This window comes from Labrus bergylta, chromosome 13, assembly GCF_963930695.1.
Source record: "Labrus bergylta chromosome 13, fLabBer1.1, whole genome shotgun sequence".
NCBI classification, from domain to species: Eukaryota; Metazoa; Chordata; class Actinopteri; order Labriformes; family Labridae; genus Labrus; species Labrus bergylta.
In genome coordinates this window covers 20,809,842-20,830,210 of record NC_089207.1, presented here as the reverse complement: position 1 = coordinate 20,830,210, position 20,369 = coordinate 20,809,842, and the positions used below count along the sequence as shown (strand labels likewise).

Sequence of the window (20,369 nt, the reverse complement as noted above, 5' to 3'; positions counted from 1 at the left end):
ATATTCGGTCATTTTGCCGATGTAGAACAGCGACAGTGTAGTTTAATCTCCAGGTTCGCGTTTGAATGAATGCTCACTCTCTCGAGCTAAATGTCATCGATTAAAGTCGACCAATCGACGTTAGTTCTTACTACTTGAACACTTTGATTGCACATTATGACCCAGAGAGATAATTCTGCGTGTATTTCGCATTAAACCTTATTTGTTCAACAGTTAGACTCTTTTGTGTACATTTTGTACTTTCTCGAAGGGGGCGTGTACGCTCCTGTGCGGTCTGTGACGTCGATTACGCGCGACAGCGTATCCTTCCTTCCTGTCCGCGTGGGTCTCCCTCTCCTGCCGTCGTCGCATGCTACAAAAACACAACAGACATGAGTGCTGTGGGATTCTGCGGAGAGTGGTTTCTCTTCACCTGCGACACCAAACTGGTGGCAGTCAACACCAAACAGGACAGGTGGGCGTCACGTGACACGTTTCCTCCGCCAGTTGTCACGTGTTGTGAAGTTTGTTTGGGTTTGTTTACCGGCGAGCTAACAGCTAAAGCTAGCTGTGCTGTCAATCACTCAGAGCCAAGGCAGTCAGATTAGATTACATGTTCTTTAACATTTGACAGACAGGTACAGGACGACGGAACCCAGAAAGTAAACAAATATATTTTCCACATGTTATAAAAACACAGATCATTTCTTAGAAAAATATATTTATTTAAACAAAATATTGTTTTTCTATGCACATTTATGTCCCTTTGTATTCATTTTAATTCTATACTGAGGTATTTGACTAACACAACTTTTAAGACTTGTGACGTGTCAAAGATCATTTTCATGTTTTTACACTCAAAAAAATTTACTCATTCAAATCAATATGAATAAAACTACAAACTACAAACTTTTATAAAAACTGGAGCTGCCTTTGGGGTTTTGTCTTGCAGAGAGCCGTTCGTGTTTGACTGCAGCGCTGCAGAGAAGAGGCCGAAGAACACAAAGGAGGACACCAGCAGGTGAAACTGTCAGAAGACATTAAAGTCTGAATGTTCTGCTCCTTATACAAACTGAAGGTTTGATGAATAACTTTGCATTCATAGATCATATCTGTATCATCTTTGAGTCTAAAATAAATATCCTGACATGCCTTGATAAATCAAACGCATGAATCCCTAATGATAGAAATCAAAAAGGAGATGACGGGGGGGTTTCTCCTGTGCAGAAATATAAAGACCTGGATCATTGAGGCTTCATGTTGATGCTGTATGAAAAAGCTCAACAGAGTGTACTTTTTTTTTTTTTTTTTTTTAAACCAGCTGTTTATTTTGTCTTTCATCAGTGATGCTGGAGCATCAGAGGAAACAGGAAGTGACAAAGTCCTGGCCTTCGCTGTGTCTCCTTCAGGAAAGCTGGTGGCGCTGACGGATGACAACAAGAGGCTGGTCCTGTTTCGCTGTGAGCCCTCATGGCAGTGCGTCAGCGTCAGGTAAAGGACTGAAGCTCTGTTCTCCTGTCACAGCAGCTCCATGCACTGTCCACACATTGATGTAAGGTCTGTGTGTGTGTGTGTGTGTGTGTGGTACAGGTGGGTGGTGAGGAGGTGCACCGCCCTGCTCTTCAGTCAGACTGAGGACGAGCTGCTAGCTGGGGACAAATCAGGAGACGTTTACTCCTTCTCGGTGACGGAGCCGCAGAGCAAAGGGGAGCTGAAGATGGGACACCTGTCCATGCTGCTGGCTGTAGTAAGAACCTCCGAGCAGCAGAACCCCCCCCTCCCCCCCCCCCCAAAAAAAACCTCTCCTGTGCTGTTCAACTTTTATGAGCACACATCCTGTTGCTCATTTGATCTTTTATTGTGTTGTCGTATTTGATCTTTGATTCTTAACAAACAACGTAAAACAAAGTTCCTCAGAGTGCTGGTCTAGTTTTCCTGCACCTTGCTTCCTGTGCCCTGCTGGAATCATCACACACTTTTCTCAGCCTTTGTCCGATTGAATGATTTCTCCTTCTGCTGACTTTCAGACCGTTTCCCCGGACAACAAGTTCCTCATCACAGCCGACCGCGACGAGAAAATCCGCGTGAGCCACCTCAGGTCCCCGTACAACATCCAGTCCTTCTGCCTCGGACACCAACAGTGAGTGTCTGCGACTTTCTGCTGGGGAAAATAAAAAAGTGAAATCTTTTACGTTTTCAGGACACATTTCATGTAGTATAAATCGGCCGGCTCTAATTAATTCAGAAGTCGAGCATGTGACAGGGCCCAAACAGCTGAAAGATGTCGATGCACACACTCCGTCACAGGTGTGAACCGGTGATAAACCCACTGAACGCAGCCTCGGAGAGCTGCCAATGTGCTCACAGATACTGGATTTATATTTTACTAATATCCGGCCCCTCAAAAAAAGAGAGAACAACCTGAACAGCAAGCTTTCACCCTGTGTACTGCAGCTCAGTAACATGAAGTGTGCTCAGATTGAATCCTGCGTGTTCTTCTTCTTAGGTTCGTCAGCTGCCTGCTCGTCCCTGCAGGTCATCCACACTGGCTGCTGTCTGGATCAGGGGTATGTGTGTGTGTGTGTGTGTGTTTCCTTAAGCTGCATTAACACACTTATTCAAAGGCAAAGAGGAATTTAATAACATCCATGAGCTTCTTTATGTTTCCTTTTAGCTTACGCTCTGTTATTAAAATAGATTTTTTGTGCGGCCACTCCGAGCTCTTCCAGTTGAAAATCTCTTTTCAGAAATGTGCTGTTTATGTCACGGGCGCTCTTTTCTAAATATACTGTAGTCCCCCTGTACCCACATCCTCCTCGCTCCGTGTCCAGACACAGCAGGAGGACCAACAACCTCCGTTTGATGCTCACAGTGACGAAAAATAGAATATAAAAGGAAAAAGCAGCAGTGTTGGTCACACAGCGCCAGTTGTCATAGTGACCGGATGCACATGCAGCGTTTAAATTCTCATCGCACAAGTGCATCATCCAAGAGCTCCAGAGAGCGCAGCCAGCACTTTTTTTGCTCGTAAAAAACAGCAGTGGGACACATGGGCGGGGCCTAATATGAAGGGGTGTTGTTTGTGTTCATCAGGACGGGACGTTGAAGCTGTGGGAGTTCGAGTCCGGTCGTAAACTGCAGAGCTGCGACCTCAGTGAGCTGGAGGAGACGCCGCCGCCTGACGCCGACAAACAGAAGGTAAGAACTGAGTGACGACACATTACCTGCTGTAGTATGGGACGCCATGACAGTCGATTGAGCGACAACACCCGGAGGAGGAACGGTAGAGATGTTTGTGACTGTTTGTGTAGCAGGTCAATAGATCAATGTTTCATGTATGATGTCGAAACATCTCTCTACATCGTCCAAACGTCTTCTCGGCGCTCTTTCACAAAGCAGCCTTCAGCTACGAGGCAGCCAGTTAGCTTGTCTCTGTTCTGTTTGATACAACTGCTGAGAGGAAGAGGGCGGAGGAAGATTAGAAGAGAGAGAGTGAGCGAGCGAGAAGCAGAGTGTTCATCCCTGCAGATATTATTCAGAACAGATTGAGACGTAGCGTTATCCTGTGTCCTTATCAGTGTCATCATTGTCTCATGTTTGGCAGCTTTACCGGCGGCGTGTTTTATGACGGTGCCGTTGAACTCGTTGACCTTCGATGGCTGCCACACTGAATTCCTGCACATTGTTGCTTTAATGGCTAAATGATAACAAACGAACGTGTCTTATTGAACTCAGAGGTCCACTGAGCAGCTGGCACAGCTTCAGCTTCTCTGTCCTGTCAGGCGGAGCCTCGTCTTTGTGTTTCTCTGCTGAGCTGTGTCAGAGCGGGGGTGAAATAGGTCACACACACGGATCCCCGGATCCAGAGCCGAGAGGAAGGGATGTCTAAGTCCTTTATTTTACACAAACAAGCGTGAGAAGCTTCTCTGAGACTCCTCCTGTCTGTTTCTGTTTTATTTCCCAGAAGCCCACTGTGTGCCGCATCAGCAGCTCACCGGATGCTCAGCATGTGGCCGTGCTGTGTGACAGGTGAGTGTCACTTCCTGTTTGTCAATCACTCAGTTAGGACTTCAGGTAGAGGGGACAGAAAGCTGCTTTCTCCTCGTTTGTTGATAAATTACATTAGAAAAGTCAACTGGAAATAAACTTAAAGGAGCAACATGTAACTCTGACCCCCTAGTGTTTAAAATGGCCCCCTCCTCTCTATAGTCGATGCTCATGCAGGTTGTCATGTGGTGAACACTGAAGCTTCAGTGTTTATCCAGCTCTGCATCAGTCTGTAAACCTTTCTGTGTTCTAACCTCTCTCCATTTTTCAAAAGCATTTCTAATATTGATCCTTGTTTGAGCACGTTTCTGCTCGTGGAGCTTATTAGAAACATGCAGAGGCTTTTTAGGTCGGGTACAATCACTTCTATCTGAACCAGTTCTCTCCTGATAACTGCTCTCATATCTGGCAAACCGAGGGGCATCCAAAACGGCCGTCTGGGGGTCGCCTTAAAACCGCCTACCTTCTCTGGTCCAAACAAATCCAGATCATTCAGGACCAGAATCTAAAGTTAGAAGGAGGACATACTGGCTGCTGCATTGTTGTCAGAGAAGCCAGCACTTCAACATAGCATGTTTCCTTAATGTCTGATCATATAGTAAGGTACCTTTATCATTTCACTCACTACACATCTCACTGATTGGACCTCTCAGAAAGGCTCAAAATGAAAAAATGACCTACACATTAAAATACCAGCAAGCTCCACCTCCATGATTTTAATGAGTGAAAACGTTGATATCTCGCCTGCTCTCATTTTCAGTTCTTCTCATCGCTTGTCTTCAGAAAAGTTTTCCAAACTGTCGTCGTGCAGGATGTGTGTACACGACTCCCTCTCAGGAGTCTGTTTTAAACTCTGACATGTCAGCTGCCTTTGAGCTATATTTACTTCCTATAGTTTAATCTATTTTTGGGACATACAATGTCCACAATGGAAGCACAATGTCCCTGTGAGGCTCCTGGATACTGTCTTTCACTGCACATGTAGGTCAGAGCCATGACTCCCTCTGATGATCTGATCTCCTGTTTTTTGTTCTCAGAGTTTCCACGCTTCAGTTCTTCTCTCTGAAAAAAGACTCCGAGCAGAAAATCGTCCCTCACAGCAGGCTCCCTCTGCCTCACTGTTCCACAGACATGACCTTTGACCCTGAGGGTCGACTGTGGGTGCTGATGGACTCCAGAGAAACACCGCTCCAGATCTACACACGGACACAGGACTGCTGGGAGGTACAGTCCTCATTCATTACTCTGCAGCCTTTTAAAGCCTCGTTCACAACAATCCATTTTTATGCTTTTATTTTGATAGGACAGCACATAGAGTCGGGCTGTTTCATAGCTCCTCAGAGGATTTTCCTCAAACCTCAAACCTCGCTCCTCGGTGCTGAAATAAGACACTTGGGACTTCATTCAACATGGAACGACTTCCTGTTCAAGTGAGGAAACAGAAAAAAAATTAGAGAGAAACGAGAAGCACCCTTGGAAATCAGGACGAGAGAGCGTTGCCTCTGTACAAGGTGCAACTCATCTACTGGGCCATTGGCGCCCCCTGCTGGAGGAATTCTAGATGTTGAGTCGTCATTTAAAATCTATATAATTCAAACAAACTTTACCCAGGTTTTCTAAATCAGCTGAAGTCACCTCTAAGAACTCCTTCTGGTCACCATGCTCCTCTGTGTTCTTCTTTTAAAGCACGCTCTGTAGGTGTCCCGAGACAAATTGCCCTCGGGGTTTTTAAACTCCATTATCTCACCTCATGCTGTCCTCCCTCTGATATTCACACATCATTATTTACATTCAGCGTGTGGGAGGACGAGGAGTGTGAAGAGGAAACTACTCGCTGATGTTTCTGTCCGTGAGCGCTCCACACATCCAAACAAGGACGTGACTCATCCCGGCTGCTCCACACACACACACACACACACACACACACACACACACACACACACACACACACACACACACACACTGCTGCCTCACACACACACACACACACATTGTCACTATGATTCTAATGATGTCATCATGCATCTCTCTGTTTACAGTTAATCACGTCTCTGGTGTAAACACAGCCCCCTTGGCGAGTGGCGCTCTGGTTTCCCAGTGTTATAAAGAAGCTGAATGCGTTCCTCTGCAGCTGGAGACGACTTCATGTGTGTTACTTTTGCCGCCGTGTCTATCTGTGGTATTTTGTGCTAAACGTGCGCCCTCCTGTTTGTCCCAGAGTGCTGCGGAGAGCGCCGAGCTGCACCGAGCAACCGCAGCCCTGCAGCCTCACAGGGAGACCCTTCATGGTGAGTCACACACTCGTCCACCTGACCTTACGGCCTCTCGGCAGTGCATCCTCGCTGTCCTCCCTCTCACATCCTCTTCCCACTCGCCCCCCACCGGACAGAAATAAACCTGCAGTGTCACACAAGCTCGCACTCCGCCTCCCCCGAACATCTTGCGCTGCTTATGCGGGGTTAAAATCCAGGACTTTGAGTCAGTTCTTGATGATCTGTTACATCTGTGTGAGCTCTAAAAGAGTCTACTTCTTCATTTGACGCCAGCAGACTCCAGACTGAAAGTTTCTGCTCTGACTCCGCCTCCAATGATTTACTTTTATTGTGTGTGACTGAAACATTTAGCGGAACCCCACTATGCTTTTAAAATCCCAACTATACACAAAATCCAACCAACAGGGAGAACAGAGTTTAATACTTCAAACGCTGTGCGCCGGTTTCTCCTCCGTGTGATGTCATTTGTCATGTGGACAAAGATGATTTGAGAAGTGTAGCTGTGTTTCCCGTCTTCATCCTCTCTCTGTCTCTCTCTCTCCTCAGCCGCCATGAAGTCCAGCAGCCGGTACGAGAACCTGTACAAGGTGACCTTCGACAACGTGACGGCGTACCAGCAGAAGAAGCAGCAGAGGCTGAAGGAGCAGCAGCTGAAGAGGACGGCAGCTCAGAACACCAATGGGAACAAGAAGAAGAAGAAGAGGGAGAAGGAGACGACGGAGGCTGTGACGCAGTCTTCATGAACGGACCAATGAAAAGAGGGTCTGTGTTTATGAGTTTTTATGTTTGGCTCTAATTTCTGATTATTTTTATTAATAAAACCAAAAGCTGTGCCTTCTGTTTCCTCCATCACCGCCGTGGTTCTGTTTCTGCACATGACCTCATGAACAGCACAACACATTTTTGACGCCGTGCAGAGAATAAATTCAGCGGCTCTGTATTAGAGGAGAGCGTTTGAGTCGTATTAAAACGGAAATATGAACATCATGCGGACAGAACAAAGTGAGAGAAGCTGCTTTGGAGGAAGGCCGATGAGGAGCCTCAAAGTTCAACAAAGCCGTCAAGCCTTCTAATCATCGACAGGACTGGAAAACAACGAGGCGGTGCAGAGCGTTACATTTTAGGACAACATTTGGATTGTGATGTCGTAGAGCTGCAGTCAATTTGATGTTTTCGACTTTAAAGTGTGCAGATTTCATTTCTTAAAAATCAACATAAAGACTAAAGAGAATAGTTTGTCATGAGGAATCTGTTCATTACCGCCTCAAAATAAAATATCCTTAAACAAAGATTTAATTGGCCACATATCGAAACATGGCGGCAGGATTAAGATCGAGTAGGGTGACATTTGTCTGCAAGTTAAAAAAGAAACTTCAACATATATGGAGGTAGGCTGTGCTCAGCCTTAGAGAGAGGGGGAGGAGCTCAGATGACTTCGGATAAGAGGAAGAAAATGGATGGATGGATGGATAGATTAATCTAGAAACACAATGATCAATTTAATGTGGAAATGTGACAATTGGCCATCCAAAGCTTAAACCTGATGTTCTGTGTAGAAAAGTTTAAACCCCCCCGAAGAGGCTGACACGAAGTCTGAGCAGACGAGCAGAGACATTTCTTATAATTAAAGTCATCCTTTTATTTTTTGTAGGAAAGAACAAAGATCACTATAAATCTGTACAATCTGTAAAAAACAACACATCTCAAATAAAAAACAAACAATGCAAGTCGTGTATCTAAATATTGTTCACTGAAGTTTCTGTGCTGTACAAATGTTGACACTTCCTGAAAAAGGCTTTGGGTCGTCCGTCTGCTCCTCAGGTCCATCCACGGTTTGTAACGCTGTCTCAGATCTGCTGCAACACACACTCGCTGTCTCAGATCTGCTGCAACACACACACACACACTCTCACACACAGATCAGACTCCTGCTGCTCCTCTGCTCTTCATCAGAGGACAGGCCGACCCGGACCAACATGTCCGGCAAGTTCACTTCACGTCACACTGCTGCACTCGTGCTCTACGCTGCAGAAACAGAAACATTTGTCAGATTTAGAGGACGTGTCGTGTGAAATAAAATCTCAAAGTTCTGCTCCTTCTCACCTTTTCAAAACGTTTTACTTCTTCTTCCCTCCGATGGTCAGGCTCTCGCTTTTCTTCTTCTGCACCTGAGGAGAGGAACGTTATCGGTCACAGTTTGAACAAGTGAAATAAATCCACATAAACATCAGTGTAGAAATCCTCTGACCTCATTCATGGCGTCATCGATCTGTTTGAGCTCCTCGTATCGGTCTCTGGACTCTCTGAGCGGCTGCACCATCGCCTCCTCGATCTGTGGGAACAACTGATACACACAAACACACAAACATTACTCCTGACTGTTTATATGAAGGTAACCGTCTCAGCAGCAGGGGGGTTTCTTGTAAAGGTCACCTGAGGTCCTAAAAGTGTTCACTGTACCAGAAATGATTTCTTCATTCACGTTCGCTGCTCCCAAAGTACAAATTTATGAATTATGTCCGGTGTTTATTGTTTACTTTTAGCCAACCTTACAATGGTTTGAATCCCTCAACCCTTACCTTCATCCCTTCACTCCTTGACCCTTACCTTCGACCCTTACCTTCATCCCTTCACTCCTTGACCCTTACCTTCATCCCTTCACTCCTTGACCCTTACCTTCATCCCTACACTCCTCGACCCTTACCTTCCTCCCTCGACCCTTTCCTTCATCCCTTCACTCCTTGACCCTTTCCTTCATCCCTTCACTCCTTGACCCTTACCTTCATCCCTACACTCCTCGACCCTTACCTTCCTCCCTCGACCCTTTCCTTCATCCCTTCACTCCTTGACCCTTTCCTTCATCCCTTCACTCCTTGACCCTTTCCTTCATCCCTTCACTCCTTGATCCTTTCCTTCATCCCTTCAGTCCTTGACCCTTTCCTTCATCCCTTCACTCCTTGACCCTTTCCTTCATCCCTTCACTCCTTGATCCTTTCCTTCATCCCTTCACTCCTTGATCCTTTCCTTCATCCCTTCACTCCTTGACCCTTACCTTCATCCCTTCACTCCTCTACCAATACCTTCCTCTCTCAACCCTTTCCTTCATCCCTTCACTCCTTGACCCTTACCTTCATCCCTTCATCCCTCAACCTTTTCCTTCATCCCTTCACTCTTTGACTCTTACCTTCATCCCTTCACTCTTTGATTCTTACCTTCATCCCTTGACTCCTCGACCTTCATCTATCAACCATCATAAATCTTCCCGTCATGCAAACCTCATTCATCATGTCGATCTCAGCTGCGCATATCAAAATAAACTTTTCTAAATCATAACATTTCTTGGTGTGGTTTTTGTAAGTGGAAAAGTGTTTGATACATTCAGAAATGTTCCTTGTTTCTAGTCGCAGCGATTAGGAGGGTTCTGGATTTCCCTGGTTTTCTAAAGCGATGGCAGAGAGAGCTCATGGGAAATGTAGTTTTTAGAGTTCTAACCATGTCATCAGAGTTCACTCACTCTAAATTTGATAAGTCGGAATAATATCCAAGAGATTTTTAAACTTTACTCAAAGGACAGTTACCCTGCCAACCATTTTGTAATTCCTTTTACTTCCTCATCACGTTCCTGCACGCTCACCTTCATCACGGTTTCAAACATGGGGATGAGGACGAACTTGATGAAGCCGATCTGAGCCGTCGGCTTGGTGACCTTTTCTCTGTCCATGAACGGAGCCACGGGGAGTCCCTCAGCCTTCTCCCGGTCGCTCTGAGCAGCACGGATACACACAGAGGAGACAAAGCCACAAAAAGGAACCAGGTTACACTCGAGGTTCTAATTCAATCAATAAAAATAAAAACATCAGAGACTTGCAGAAACGTTTTTTGTGTTGCTCTCACCTGCATAAAGTACTCCTCCAGCAGACAGTCCACCCACGGCTCAGCCACCTCCATCGGCCGTACCTCGTTGGAGATGTCGCAGCATTTGATGAGCACCATCTTCAGCTGCACGGAGAGCACGGTGAGACGGTCAGGGGGATGAAATACCAGCAGAAAAAGAGACAACATGGAGCATACAGAGAGGAGAGTCAATGCTTCTTCACTGCCTAAAAATATGTTTAATGTCACATTTACTTCTAGAAAAGTTCAGAAGAAAATTGAACGTGAAGTATCAAAACAGAATCATAGCTTCAAGATTGATTGTTTCCTCTGTAAGCATGCCTGGTCAGCACTATTTGAATGCTGATTTGCAGCTCTTTTGCTCCACTTTAAAAACGTCTCGCTCTGATCTACGACCTCTGAAATCTGACGCCCCTGAAAATGAAACTGTAAAGGAAATGAAATTCTTACACAGGTGACGTGCTCCTCGTCCGTGTAGTCGAAACTGTCCACCTTCTGTTTGAAGGAGTCCAGGATCTCCCCGTGTCGAGCCATGTCCGTGGCCAGGATCAGAGTGATGGTTCCCTGTCAGAAACAGCACCGGGTGAGAAAATGCAGCAACAGACACTCAGACATGCAGAAACACTGATCTGGCTTTCCTGGCCAGCCAACCGGGAGGAGACTGCGGGGTAGATTTTATAAATCCTGTCTGGCCTGGGAACGCCTGGAAAACGTTCCTGGGGGGAGAGGGACGGCTGGGACAACTTGCTTAGCCTGCTGTCACCGCGATCTGACCCAGGATAAGAGACAGATAATGGATTGAGGGAGTCTTACCTGTCGTATCTGTTTGAAGGCCTCGGGGTCAAAGCTGGAGAAGATGTTGCAGTCGGGCTGAGAGAAGATCTGAAAGGCGACAGCACAGTGATGATTCTCCAGGGGAGAGATATCATTGTAACGAACCGCCAGATCCGTTCTGGCATTTATCTGGTATCTGGAGGAGAGGAGAGGACAAAATGAGGGGGGGGGGGGGGGGGGGGAGGAGGAGGAGGAAGACACAAAGGGAAAGGAGCGAGGGATCAGAGAGACGAGAGGGCGGATGTGTTGAGATTTAATCAAAAGACAGAGGGATAAAAAAGGCTGGGACTAAGGAGGGAGGGAAGGTGTGAAGAGGTGTGTGCGCGTGTCTTACGTGTTGTTGTAACCGGGGTGGTCGAGGTCGTGACACACAGCCGCCGTCATCAGAATCAAAACGTCGACCTGAGTGAACTTCTCCTAAAAGTAAACACACAAACACACACGTTCAGATTATTGTTTAATTAATTCATGCAGCAATTAAGTCTGTATGTGTGTGTGTGTGTGTGTGTGTGTGTGTGTGTGTGTGTGTGTGTGTGTGTGTGTGTGTGTGTGTGTGTGTGTGTGTGTGTGTGTGTGTGTGTGTGTGTGTGTGTCCTCGTTAGCACACACTGCTGCAGCAGATCCTTTGTAATCAGTCATTAGGTCTGAGATAATGAAACCTCCGGTGAATAGTCGTCTCGAACAAACACAGAGGGAGACTCTGACGCTCCTCTCTTCCTTCATCACGCCCCCGTCCTCCTCCTCACCCTCTCGGTCCTCATCCCCCCTGAGCTCTCCTAATCCCCCCTCATCCCCCTCCTCTGATGACAGCAGTGAGTGTTTCACTTTTCACGTTTCACTTCATTACACTGATCATAATAACTGTGATTACAGAGCGGCTTTAATGCAGAGTTCACTGAGTGAATGAGGAGGCTGTAGAAGAACAGGAACAGGAAGTTAATGAAAGAGGGCGAGAGATGCAGACACACAAAGGAGTCAAAGGAGGCGGCAACAGATCACAGATCTCATGTTTCCATCGCGTCGTCGTGTCGCAGGTTTACGTCATGGATCGTTTTTCAGATCAGCGTGAGAGTGTTTTAACCCAGACGGACTCTGAAATGCTCTGACATCCTTTTATAACAGGCTGTTTAAAAAGTGTTGTAGTCAAGACTACACTTTAAAAAAACCAAACATATTAAAGACCTTTAGAGATCTTTAGAATTTAACTTTTAATTAAGTAATATCACCACCACAGCTAGGTGTTTGTTCTGCCCTCTGAGTCTGCCTTCTCAACGTAAACAACAGGACATGGAGCGAGAAAGCCAGAGACACCTAAGCCCTTCCAGAGAGGGGGCGTGGTCAGACACAGCTTATTTACATTTAAAGGTACAGACACAGAAACAGCCTGTTCTGAGCAGGTCTGAAATAGAGGGGTTTATAGGCATGATCAAATACAGGATCAGAGTGGATTTAGAACTAGAAACTTCACAGACAGGTTTTGGGGAGCTATGAGACTTATTTACGGAGGAGGAGAATATGTGACCTTTAAATCTTCATTCAGGTCCTTAGTGAGTTCAGTCCTGCAGCAGGAGTGTCTGTTTACCTGCAGGCTGCAGAGGCAGATCATGCTGTACATCATCTGAGTGACACAGAAACAATGGCGGAAGTTGTGGAAGGGGTTGTTCTTGTAGTTGTCGTGGATACAAAGCTGCAGAGAGAGGAAGAAAACCAGGAGGTTTCAGACCTGTGTGTGTGTGTGTGTGTGTGTGTTCAATAACTTAATGAAATAAAATGATCATGCAGGAGATTCACGTCTCACCAGCCATCTCTTGAGCGTGATGGGGTTGATGTTGAAGTCTTTGACCAGGCCGAGGTCATGGTACATGTGCTCCAGACAACTCAGCATCTTTCACAACAGAGGAACCAATAAATGATGCGCCTGCATTTTATCATAGCTCTACTAGACACAGTTTTCTTTTCGTCGTATTTGACCATTTATCTTTTTTTTATGACTTGAGCCTTGCCACACTTTTTGTATCAGCTGATATACGTGTCATGTTTTTCCTGTGAGATGCACACTTATCAGATTTCTCCTGATGAGTGGGCTAAGTTCATGTCCTAACCTTCCAGCTGCCAGAAGGGCCTTACTTTACTTCAAAATAAAAGCACACAGCAAGTAAAGTACGCTCAGCTTAAGGCAGTACAACATTTCAAAATAAAGCCTAACAAATGTTCTTAGTGTAGCAGCTCTTTGGTCCAGTCAGTTCAGGGTTATTAAGATAAGACGTTTACTTCAATGACACACTATTGAACGACTGTGAAGAAATAAAAAAAACAACATTTAAAGAATTTAAAGTTTAGTATCTGACAGTCGTGACCTTGATGGAGGAATGAGTGGATTAATCAGGATGTTAATCTCACCTCGTTGGGCTCCCACTGCCAAGCATCGAATGTGGGCAATCTAAGAGCTTCTACTGTCTCCTTAGAGAGGTGGTACTACACACACACACACACACACACCCAAAAACACACACAAGCAGGGAGAGGGAGACAGGGGAGGAGAGAGGGGGAGTGTGGGTGAGACGGGTTAAGCAGGATGGTCCGTCTTACCTCGTTGGCCTCCCACAGCCAGACGTCAAAGGCAGGTTTTTTGAGAGCGTCTATGGTCTGCACTGACAGCATGTACTGCAAGCGACAGAGCTCGCATTAACCCTGTCTGCACAAGCCTGCACCAGGGCCACACATCTCTACACACTAACACACACACACACACACCTACGGCTAAGCTGAATAAAATCAACTTCATCACTTGTTTACTTTGTATTCCTGAAGTCTTGAACAACATCTGCATTCTAAATGTAACACAGACGTAGATTGTGCAGGCTGTGACCTCGTCCCTGCCAGCAAACTTTGAGTGTGTCGTGGCGTTGGATGAGATGATGATTAACTCATAGTGACCTACTGCACTGCATTGACTGATTTCTTGGAACAGATTCTAAACTTTATACAAGAACAGGAAGTAGTCGCTTTGACGTCATCGACCGTTTTGTAGAGAATCATTAGCGAAGCGAAACATGACCGAATTTAGAGAAGAGGCTGGAGAGGCGATCGAAGGGTTAACAAACACTAAAGCTGCAGGAATCTTACATCTCAGCGTCAAAGTCAAAAGTCAAAGTCAACTTTATTGTCAATTTCAAAATATGCCAGACATACAGTGGAATCGAAATTGCGTTTGCCTCCGTCCCGCGGTGCAATACAACCAACATAAGGTAAAATAAGATAAGGTAAAATAGATCAAATAAAATGAGGTAAAAATAAGATAAATAATATTTACATTAATAAATTCTAAATTGTGCAAAAGGTACAAAATGGTAAATAAAATAAAATTGAAAGAAAAAGTAAACTTGTGCAATATGTGCAATGTGCAGTAAACTAAGTGTACTTTTGAATAGTTAGCTTCAGAGTTATTAATCCAGAGTTCTGTAAACTTGTGCAATGTGCAGTAAACTGAGTGTACTTTTGAATAGCGTGTTTTAAAGACAACCAAACACTACATACAATTTAGGTTTTGGTCTCCACGCTCCACATGTCAATCATGAGAAGCCCCACCTTAAATCCTCCCCTCCTTTCTGTTTTTTTTTATAGCCGTTTTCACATCTGCACTCCTGAAAATATCTAGATAATTTCTGGAGGACTGCCCCTGTGAACGCACTATTAGACTCTAAACGAAACATTATTTACTAAATGAACTTCATGCTGTCTTAGAGTAGACCAGAAACTAGAGATTGAGACCATAAAGTCACAAGGAATATGTTTACTGTGAAGAAGGAACATTTTAGAACAGACTTTGATAAAACTGAATTTCTCTTACAACCAGTGGGTTCGCCCCCTGCTGGACAATAAAGGACTTTACAGGTTTAAGGGCATTCCTGCAGAGGCTACATCCACTTCTTCCTTAGTCTATGGAGCAGGCACAGAGCGAACCTGATCTATAAAAATAACCATACACACGTCACACCTGTCACATCTTTATAACATATAAATCGTCACACTTTCGGCTAAAGGTAAATAAGGCAGCATGTGCTTTAGAACATTTGTTGCATGCTCTTCCTGGAAACACAGTAAAGGTAGAGATGATATCTGCCTGACACCAGCAGACTCACCTGTTTCACACTACCACACAGAAGTGAACAATGTGTGTGAGTGTGAGTGTGCAGACTTACCTTTGGGTAGGAGGGAACGTCTCTGCGAGGAGTCAGCTTCTTGTTGTCTTCCAGGAAGTTACTAAAAAAAACAAACAATAGTTTCTCTATAACTCATATCAATGCTAAGGTTTGCATGTGCAGGAAGCTTAATGGCACGTTTACAGATTCGATTTGATCCCAACCTGCAGGTAAAGCGTTAATGAGGTCGAGCTGCCCCCTGGGACTCCATTACTGTGTTAATGAACAACAGGAGGTGCAGACTCTCCTCTGCGCTCATTACGTCTCACTGATAAACACACCACAGAGACTCGGCCGTCATGGAGCAGAGATGAGTCTCTCACCTGTTGTTTCTGGACGCCATCTCCTCCCGCAGGTTTCTGATGTCGTTGCGACATTTCTCGATCTCCACCACCTTCATCCCCTCCACTGCAGAAAGACACAGACACATTTATTAAACCCACATGTCCTGAACATGAATTTAAAACGATTAACCCTTTGATACTTTGTGTAGCTGCAAACATATGAAGTCTCCCTGTGCGTCTGCGGGTCATCAAGTTCAATCAGCAGGCGGTTCAATCATTTGATTTGCTTTATTGGCCTCTCGGCGCCCTCGGATGTTTGAGCAAACTGTGTCAGGTCTCAGCTTTCACAGCTCTGTCCAATGTTGGTATCTTGTTTCATTAAACCAATCAAACACTAACCCTGCACTCGCACAACAACAGAGAAAGAACTGAAAGCATAAAAACTACACATGGACTGTGAGTGAACAGATCAGTCATGACCCAGCAGTCAGATCTTTGATGATGTGCAAATCTGTAAATGCAACCACAATTTAAGGATACCACTGACTCTTTCAGCCCATGCAGCAGCAACATCGTCGTTAGTTCCTATCCTCTTATACAACCTGCAGGAGTGTGACTGGTCCTCAAATGCCCCTCTGCAGGCTACAGCGTCTGTTCAGTGTGTGTCCACTACAAGTTGTTGTTGTTGTCGCTGACAGGCTCAGGTTGTTATTCTCTGTCTGACACAATGACAGGAATAATCCTCCCCCCCAGGAAGAGGATTATTTTAAACCAGAAGCAGTCTTTACCTCTCTCTCCTCAAAGCCACCAGACTCCTTTGACAAAAACAGAAATTCCATGTTGAGGAACACGAGTAGCTGCTCTATTGTTGCCTCCGTCATTCAGTTAGTTTGTGATATTGTGGACTGAGCCTTTCCATGGTGGGATCGGATCCAAAGACAAGGACAAGTGTAACACACGAGAGCACAAGGAATATAACTGATCCAAGGTAGACCAGCAAGCCCCATCTTCTACAAGGAAACATGACTTCTTTCATCAACGGAGTTTGGGGGCTTTACTTTTTAAAGATTTGTTTCTGGACTTTATTTAAGAGAGGACAGCTGATTGAGCTGGAAATCAGAAAGAGAGAGAGAGAGAGAGAGAGAGTGTGGAATGACATACAGGAAAGGAGCACAGGTTGGATTCGAACCTGGGCCGCCCGCTTAGAGGACTACTGTACATGGGGCATGCACACTAACCACTCGATATTAAAGAGAGTATTGTAAAGGATGTTTCAGATGTCAAAACATCCTCTCTCTCTTTAACATAAAGGCCTTTCTGTAATGTTGTCAGACATTATCTGAGCAAAAACAAGAACTTCTTGTGGTCGCTCTTTGATAAGGCGCTGTCTCTAAAGGTGTCATGTTTTGCTTAGGCTACGAGCGTGCCATGCTGGGCACTTCAAGCTCCCACAGGTTAGTTTAGAACTGAAGACGAAGCCTGTCGGAGGAGGAGAGGTGAAACGTCTTCAAGGTCTTCGAACGAGTCCAGTCGCCGTTGGATTACCGGATGGATGTTCCAGCAGTCGTGACAGGATAAAAACTTTGTGCAGAAAACTCTCCGAGTGCCTCGTGAAGTTGACTTTAATATGAACGTGCGACTGAGAGGAGCATCAGGGGGGTGTTTGGAGGACGTCTGAGAGTCGGTTGATTGAACTCTCTGGTGTCTCTCCGTGTCCTCCTCTGTCTGCCTCCTCGCTCGCTCTCTCTCATCACTCCACCTCCTCCTACTTCAACAGAAAAGGCTGCCTCCGACAACACTCCAGCTCCCATTGGAATAGGTGACCATGGCGACCGCGGTGATGAGAGGATGGAGGATCTGTGTGGGCGCCACGCTGTTGCTGTGGCAACCAGGTATCGAGGCGATCGGCATGCTCGTGTGAAGTGGCTCTGCGTCAGATGTGAAACTACTACAGGAGTTCGGCCTGCAGGGAGAGTGGGCACCGAGAAGTATCAGTTTTAATCTATGATGCCGTTGGTTCTGCAGGGACCTTCTCATCTTCCTGTGGTTCTTAACCACATCAGCAGCGTGTTTTTAAACCGGGCAGCTACAGTTTAGTCTGAATGCAGAATAAAAATTCTCATGTCCTAAATTCAGAGCATCTGTGGAAAATGTGTTTTTGGATTATCATTTTGTATTTATAGATCGTGCTCTTCGTCTTTTAGCTGTAAACCTTCCAGATGAAGTCTCAAACAGCCCCTCTGCATCTCAGGTTTTTTTTCTTTTCAAGGTCTCCTCCTCTTAAGAACAAACACACCTTGATTTAGAAAACAGCAAACACAATCGCTGAAGCAGTATTTTGGACTGTGGCTCTCTCCGGCTGGTGTCTCAAAGGCTCCTCTGGTTTGAGAACATTACACACTCCTGAGACAAGACATGACGAATGAAATCAGATTTTCCTGCGCAAACATTCTCCTTAAATAAAACAAACATGTCGACATTTCAGCACTGAGCACACACCTGTGGAATCTCTCACACTTTGATTCCACAGAAAGCTGCTTGAGTGGAGTTGGGGAAATCACCATGGTGACAGAAGCAGACTCAGGTCATGTTGTCTTGGCGACTGAGAGGGTCATTATGAAATTTCAGCTGCATCACGTGTTCACACATACACACACACACGCGCGCGTGCACACGCACACGCACGCACACGCACACACACGCACACACACGCATGTTCATAGTCAGAAGGAGAAAACAGATTCTCTGTGACACGCTAAGGTGTGTGTGACGACATGCAATCTGGTGTGTGTGTGTGAATGCATGATGGGAGATTGAGTCGGGGGGGGGGGGGGGGGGGGACAGATGATGCATGAAACTCAGCCCACACACATGTAGAAACACCGACACATACATGTTTGCGTGGGTGCTTCTCACACAGCGGTGTTACATCACGTCACGATCCTCGACACTCTGCGGAGGATTTTCGCCTTAAAGATATGATTATGACATCTTTGGAAGGCTTCTTTCAGAGCTGTGTACACGTCTGTTAATCCATTCATCCGTTAATCATTCTTTTAATTTTGATTAATTTCAACGTGGACATCAAGTCTATTAAGAATTATCGAAATCTATAGCTCCATAAATGTGTTTTAGTTACTGTTCTAACACGATTTTTGCAAGGTAATAGGATGCTGAGGTGTATAACCTGCAGTTCTTCGAGTGTCCACCAGAGGCTTGCTGTAGAAGCACAGGAAGTCACATACACACCCATTCTAAAAAGCCTGTTTTTACAGCAGAGATTAACATGTTTACAGCCTGGTTCAAAAAAACCAAATAGGTGTGATTAGCTCATGTCTCGATTGGCACACACTGTACGGGGGGGGGAATGTTTTGATGAGTTTTGATTTGATGAAGGATAAGAGTTATTCACAATAAGACGTGTAGCTGACCTGAGTAGTGCAAAGACATGCTCGTTAGGTTAACTGGTGACTCTAAATTATCTGTAGGTGTGAATGTGAGTGTGGCTGGTTGTTTGTCTCTATATGTCAGCCCTGTGATTGACAGGTGAACAGTCAAGGGTATAGCCCCGCCTCTCACCCTTAATCATGCTTTAAATGCAAACAAATCAAAGATGGATCTCAAGGTGCACATTAAACCAGACAACAGACCGATCTGTGGTTCACTCTCGTGAGGCGCTTCTGCAGCGCACAGATGGAAAACTCCACCAATCATGCAATCGAGCTGCAGATTTGTTTAGTCTGCAGACTTGATGTTAAACTCACATATTTAATTTGACCTTTAAATCTTTAATCTCAGCCTCAGGAGGAAGGTAATGGATGTAATGATTACAAAACCACCACTGATTAAATGTTCCAAAAGCAGCCGAGAACACCGAGACCTATATAATAATAAAATAAAGATGACGGCAGAACAGTGCAGAGCGCCCCGTCACCTTTTATTGAATGCATTTTATAACTGTTATCTTGAGGGAATTGGTACCAGGTGCCAAAATGCCAGCAGGTACGAACTATGTAAACTCTGCCTGCATGAGAGAGAGAGAGAGAGAGAGAGAGAGAGAGCGAGCAGGTCAGCAGGCTCAGAGGAACAAACTTCCTCCTCACAGTTCATAAAACAACAAAACCGAAGGAGAAAGTGATAATGGACAGCTGAGGAGGTGTGAGACCCCAGGGCGGTCCATCATATAAGTGTGGGGACGGTAATAAATTCACTGTTAACGGGTTAAGATGTGGTCAATGTTCAGTAAACTAAAAACACGAGGTCAACAGCCTCTGCAAGGAGTGTAAGCAGATCACGTTACCTGCTCTGCTGAGACTAATCAAATCGCGGCATCTTAAACTGTGTGGGGGAAGTTCAGACAACATGCAGCGAAAGCGTGCAGGGATGTCTTCTGTAAACTAGAGCTGTCACTAAACCAGGATTATAAACTTCAAGATAACGCTCATTAAAATCAATCTATATTGATACCAGAAGTCCTCGGTGCCCAGCACTGGGTCATTTTTGTTTTTGACCCAGTTACCAAAACTTGCAGACGAACTCCTGAACACTGTCTGTACAAAAACGATAATATTTTAATAATACAATATTTTTAAAAAGCGTGCAGGAGTTTGTCTGCAATTTTTACTAATTAAGAAAAAAAATGACCCAGTGGTGGGTCAGTGTTGGGTTGCATATTGTCCGGACAGTGGATAGAGTCGGATATCAACGACATGGAGAGTGTAAACCGGGCTGCTCACTTACAGGACTACAGCCTCTGTACACGGGGCACGCACACCAACCACTCATCTACTGACACCCCTTGACTGTCTTATGAAGTGTGAGTGAAATGAAGCTCTGGAGCAAGTTCAGTCAAGACG

The 20,369-nt window shown here is 45.3% G+C and overlaps 2 protein-coding genes across 4 annotated transcripts in view; one reads left to right on the top strand and one right to left on the bottom strand.

Annotated features, from left to right (window-relative positions):
- Nucleotides 1-37: 37 nt before the first annotated feature.
- Nucleotides 38-7,132, top strand: wdr4 (WD repeat domain 4). The gene is made up of 11 exons (XM_065962123.1): nt 38-454; nt 932-1,000; nt 1,324-1,470; nt 1,570-1,726; nt 2,007-2,119; nt 2,486-2,546; nt 3,073-3,177; nt 3,944-4,008; nt 5,064-5,250; nt 6,245-6,314; nt 6,846-7,132. Exons 1-11 carry the CDS (start codon nt 372-374, stop codon nt 7,040-7,042), a joined length of 1,254 nt encoding a protein of 417 aa, XP_065818195.1. The 5' UTR covers nt 38-371; the 3' UTR covers nt 7,043-7,132.
- A 781-nt stretch (nt 7,133-7,913) lies between these two features.
- Nucleotides 7,914-20,369, bottom strand: part of pde9aa (phosphodiesterase 9aa) — a 32,280-nt gene continuing 19,824 nt past the window's right edge. Inside the window, exons 7-19 of one of the 3 annotated variants that reach the window (XM_020635426.3) lie at nt 15,553-15,637; nt 15,230-15,290; nt 13,617-13,691; nt 12,826-12,912; nt 12,610-12,714; nt 11,362-11,444; nt 11,007-11,163; nt 10,644-10,757; nt 10,194-10,298; nt 9,934-10,062; nt 8,548-8,643; nt 8,403-8,467; nt 7,914-8,324 (exon numbers count right to left, since the gene is read on the bottom strand). In XM_020635426.3, coding sequence (XP_020491082.1) covers nt 8,417-8,467; nt 8,548-8,643; nt 9,934-10,062; nt 10,194-10,298; nt 10,644-10,757; nt 11,007-11,163; nt 11,362-11,444; nt 12,610-12,714; nt 12,826-12,912; nt 13,617-13,691; nt 15,230-15,290; nt 15,553-15,637 — 1,148 coding nt within the window. In that variant the 3' untranslated portion in view covers nt 7,914-8,324; nt 8,403-8,416. Of the gene's footprint in view, nt 8,325-8,402; nt 8,468-8,547; nt 8,644-9,933; nt 10,063-10,193; nt 10,299-10,643; nt 10,758-11,006; nt 11,164-11,361; nt 11,445-12,609; nt 12,715-12,825; nt 12,913-13,427; nt 13,503-13,616; nt 13,692-15,229; nt 15,291-15,552; nt 15,638-20,369 lie in introns of all 3 variants that reach the window. The other 2 variants (XM_020635427.3, XM_020635425.3) reach the window with 2 other exon arrangements.